Source organism: Pygoscelis adeliae, unplaced genomic scaffold (assembly GCF_000699105.1).
Source record: "Pygoscelis adeliae isolate BGI_AS28 unplaced genomic scaffold, ASM69910v1 Scaffold31, whole genome shotgun sequence".
In the NCBI taxonomy this organism is placed as follows: Eukaryota; Metazoa; Chordata; class Aves; order Sphenisciformes; family Spheniscidae; genus Pygoscelis; species Pygoscelis adeliae.
Genome location: NW_008824233.1, coordinates 2,829,325 through 2,834,166, shown reverse-complemented (window position 1 = coordinate 2,834,166; position 4,842 = coordinate 2,829,325). Strand labels below are relative to the sequence as shown.

The 4,842-nt window shown below is 45.7% G+C and overlaps 1 protein-coding gene across 1 annotated transcript; it reads left to right on the top strand.

Annotated features, from left to right (window-relative positions):
* The first annotated feature begins 253 nt into the window (after window positions 1-253).
* NDNF (neuron-derived neurotrophic factor) lies at window positions 254-4,564 on the top strand. The gene is made up of 3 exons (XM_009334919.1): window positions 254-441; window positions 1,447-1,571; window positions 2,502-4,564. Exons 1-3 carry the CDS (start codon window positions 254-256, stop codon window positions 3,893-3,895), a joined length of 1,707 nt encoding a protein of 568 aa, XP_009333194.1. The 3' UTR covers window positions 3,896-4,564.
* The last annotated feature ends 278 nt before the right edge of the window (window positions 4,565-4,842 follow it).

The following is a 4,842-nucleotide window of genomic DNA, read 5'->3' as shown; positions in this document are numbered from 1 at the left end:
TACGGCAGTACAGTGAAGGTGCCTGCAAAACATAAAGTGCACGAGGCGTTGTTATAGGTATGCTCGGGTTTCAGCAGTAAATCAGCCCACAAGAGCCACACGAGTTTGCAGCTAGCTGAGTCAGTGAGCGCGGGTCACAAATAAAGCGGTGCTTTGCCACGGTCTCGCCCACCAGTGTGGGACGAGCTGGCGGCAGCTCCTGCTGCGTGTGGTGCAGCCCTCCTCAGGTGGGACTCCCTGTCGTTGCTGTAGGATGCTCCTGCTGCGCTGCCCGCTGCTGCTGCTGCTGCTGCCGCTCAGCTCCAGGCCCCAGAAGTTACCTACCAGAGATGAGGAGCTCTTCCAAATGCAGATCCGGGACAAAGCATTTTTTCATGATTCATCAGTCATCCCAGATGGAGCCGAAATTAGCAGCTACCTCTTCCGAGACACCCCTAAAAGGTATTTCTGTCTGGCTCCGGTGAGGAAGTTGTACTTTGAAGATACTAGCTTTATTTGCTGGGTGTTTTGAAATAGAAATTGGATCCAAACCAGAAAAATACAAATGCTAGTGTTCTGTCTAGTGAAGTAAGTAAATATGCTAGTTTCCATCCCAGTCTGGCCTCCACGGCTGAGGGTCTGTCCAATTTATTTGATTTCTGGGATAAGCCCAGAGCTTCCACAGACCGCAGAAGTTCCCTGAAGTGGGGCCACTAACCATGTCTGGAGGCAAAGGGAGAGGGAAGGAAATTAGAAACTACAGGCTTATCCCACCACACTTGTTTCTCTTCATTATTTCATACTGTGCTTTAAAGAAGCAGCATAAGCCAGTCTGATCTGTACTCCCCACTTCCCAACCTTGACCCTATGGGTCAGAAAATACTGAGGTTAGACTGAGGCTCTAAAGGGTTCAGGGAAGACCAGCATTGCCACCTTCCTCCTCATATCATACGCCTCCTTCAGCCTTCATTGGTAAGAAACATTTTACAATAAATGACGTGATGCAGGAGGACAGCTGAATGTGTATGTATCTATATGTGCTGCTAGGGCCCCTACCTGGACGTAGCATAAAATGTGTGTCCTGCTTTGAACAGCATATCCCTAAATTCCAGGAAAGATCCCGTTTCCCTCATTTATACCTTTGTGACCATTTATACTGTATACAGTTAGCGTAGGGGTAAAAAGTGAAGCTAATGGAGGGGAGCGCAGGAGGCCAGAAACCCCTCTGCCATGTCTTGACAAGCAAAGTGTGAACTCTGCAGCACCGTGTTGGGGGGGGTGTCTCCCCTCACGTCCTTAGCTCTCCCACACCGACCTTTCCATATTCCCTCTGCACACACTTGCCTATAAGCAACGCTTTTGTCTCTGTTGCCCCACCCAGATCAACCTTGATCATGTCAAGTCAGTCCCTGCCGGTTGGCTGCCATCAGGATTTATTGACGTATGGGTCTGTTAACCTTCCCCTAGGTATTTCTTTGTGGTTGAAGAGGACAACACTCCCTTAGCAGTGACAGTGACACCATGCGATGCCCCTCTGGAGTGGAAACTGAGTGTGCAAGAGCTCCCAGAGGAAGCCAGCGGAGAAGGTTCAGGTAACAAACCGTCAACGACTTCCCTTGCGCCTCAGAGACCTGCTTTTCTCCTGGATTCGAAGCTCCTCAAACCAGTCTCAGTGTGATGCTGAGTCTCGCAGCAGGCCCATCTTTATGATCTCCTGCTGTTTGGATCTTCAGCCCCAGTCCTGCCGTTGTGCAGGAAACTGGCAGCAGGTAGCAACATGACAAGGAAAAGGGCTGTAAAAAAATCAAAGCAAAAGCTGAGGTTATAGTTACAGAGTGCACTGGATCGTGCCACAACAAACTGTGTTTGCCCAGAGTAACTCGGTTTCACGGGGGCTTTGCTGTGAGCTGTGTACACCAGATAAGAACTGGAGAGACAGGGCTGGCATTGCAGCAGGGCTGAGCTCGCCCCTTTGAGGGGACTCGTCTGTAGACATGGACCTTATTTGGAAATAGCCATATAACTGCTACGCAAAAGAGAAAAGGTCTTTGGCTTCCAGAGCCTCTCACACAAGTGCTAAAATGTCATACACACCACACTGTATGGTATACACACCTTTGGCCCCCACTGTATTTAGGCACAAAATTTTAGCGTGACTCAGAGGGCCAAAGCTAAGGGCCCAAGTCCAGAAACAGGCAGCCGACTCAGTTCCTCCTGGGGAACTGTATGGCATCTCCAAGTTTGGTGCTTGAAGTAGTCTAGTGGAAGGTATTAGCTGCCATTCACGAGACTCCGTTAATACTGGTCAGGTGCAATTTCTACTGCATTTGGTTTTAACCTGAGTGCCAAACCAATTTCCCTCTCTGATTTGACAGAAGTATTGACTACATCTTCCTCAGAAGATAACAACCTTCCTTTTTCATCTCACTTTTGTATTTTATGTAGAAGTGTCTGTTAGAGTTTTATTTTCTCATATTCGCAGATTGTGTCTGTACAGATGTTTTTCTTTGCTTGTAATCTAGGTGAACCAGAACCTCTTGAGCAACAGAAACAGCAGATTACTAATGAGGAAGGCACAGAGCTGTTCTCTTACAAAGGCAATGATGTTGAGTACTTTGTGTCCTCTAGTTCCCCATCTGGTTTGTACCAACTAGATCTGCTGTCGACAGAGAAAGATACACATTTTAAAGTGTATGCAACCACTACTCCAGAGTCAGACCAACCTTATCCTGAATTACCTTACGATCCCAGAATCGATGTCACTTCTCTGGGACGTACAACAGTGACGCTGGCGTGGAAACCAAGTCCCACCGCCTCCTTACTGAAACAGCCAATTCAGTATTGCATAGTCATCAATAAAGAACACAATTTCAAAAGCCTCTGTGCTGTTGAAGCCAAGCTCAGTTCTGATGATGCCTTCATGATGGCTCCAAAACCAGGTCTGGATTTCAGTCCATTTGACTTTGCCCATTTTGGCTTCCCCTCAGAGAACAACTCTGGTAAAGAACGTGGTTTCCTAAAATCATCATCAAAGTTTGGGCGCCAAACATCTTCAAAGCCGAGAGTTGACCTGCATAAGGTTTGTATCGGGAACAAGAACATCTTTACAGTGTCTGACCTGAAGCCCGACACGCAGTACTACTTTGACATGTTTGCAGTAAATACCAACACTAACATGAGCACCGCATACGTTGGCACCTTTGCCAGAACGAAGGAGGAGGCTAAACAGAAAACAGTCGAACTGAAGGACGGAAAAGTTACAGATGTATTCATCAAGAGAAAGGGAGCCAAATTTCTACGGTTTGCTCCTGTGTCATCTCACCAAAAAGTCACCTTCTCCGTTCATTCATGCCTGGATGCTGTTCAGATCCAAGTTAGAAGAGATGGAAAACTTCTCTTGTCTCAAAATGTGGAGGGTGTGCGGCAGTTCCAGCTTCGGGGAAAAGCAAAAGCTAAATACCTCATTAGGCTGAAAGGAAGCAAAAAAGGTGCTTCTATGCTGAAGATCCTGGCTACAACAAGGCCTAACAAGCAGTCGTTTCCTTCTCTTCCTGAAGATACGCGAATCAAAGCCTTTGACAAACTCCGCACGTGTTCTTCGGTCACGGTGGCGTGGCTGGGCACGCAAGAGAGAAACAAATTCTGCATCTACAAAAGGGAAGTAGATGACAGTTACAACGAAGAGCAGAAGAAAAGAGAGCAGAACCAGTGCTTGGGTCCAGATACAAGGAAGAAATCGGACAAGGTTCTCTGTAAATACTTCCACAGCCAGAACATCCAGAAAGCAGTGACCACAGAGACAATCAGAGGCCTGCAGCCTGGCAAGTCCTACCTGCTGGATGTTTATGTGATAGGGCACGGCGGGCACTCCGTGAAATATCAGAGCAAATTGGTGAAAACGAGGAAGTTCTGTTAGTGCCCCTGTACATAGAAATACATAGAACTTCGGTCTGAACATTATGCTACTTCCCAGTATATGGATTGACTACTTGCACAGCTGAGAAGTTGTGTCCTGTATTTGTACTGTGTAGAAAAGGATATCAACTTGTATATTTATGTTTACATAAGTAATTGTTTGGAGGAACTGAGGCTGGTGCTCTCTGGTAGCATCTGGCAACGGTATTATCATGTGTCCGGTGACCCACATGTGATGCTCAGTAGATGTCCAAGGCAGCAGGAAACCTCGAAGGAACTGGCACTCCTTTGCTTCCATATTGCATGAACTGCTTCTAAATTATTTTATACTTAAAAGGCCGAGATACATCATTCGTCCACCTTGTTATTCACACACAAAACTCACAGACATACACCCTTTCTCTCAGTGTAGATGGTAGGGTTTCTGTAAATTATTTTATAGAGTCTTGTTTTAAATGTTTATGTTTCTATGATTGTAAACTATTAAAATATCTCCCCAATAAAATACAGATCTAAACTAAGTATTAACTGGGCTGCACATGAAGCAGTTTCATTGCTAATGTAAATTCTTACCTAGCTGATTTTCATGTTTAAATACTGTATGTATTTCATGTACAAAGTTGCCATAACGTTATATTCCTGTACATAAAATTAAAAATATTAGATTATATATTGTTTCTTTTTTCTTGACATTCTAAGGGGGCAAACAGACATGGGGACAGAAGAGGCATGCCGAAGCTTGGAACTGAATTCAGCTAGGACATGCCTCTTTTGTTGTTCTTCATCTTTTTGGGCAAGGTGACTCAAGTCCAGTAGAATTACTGCTGTTACTGAGTCAGTTAAAATCTGCAAGGGAGCAGGGGCCATTGAAGGAGGGGTATTTGTGGCATACTCTGGGTCTACAGTGATAGAAGCACTAAAGGAGCAGGACAGCACAGAGGAGCTTCA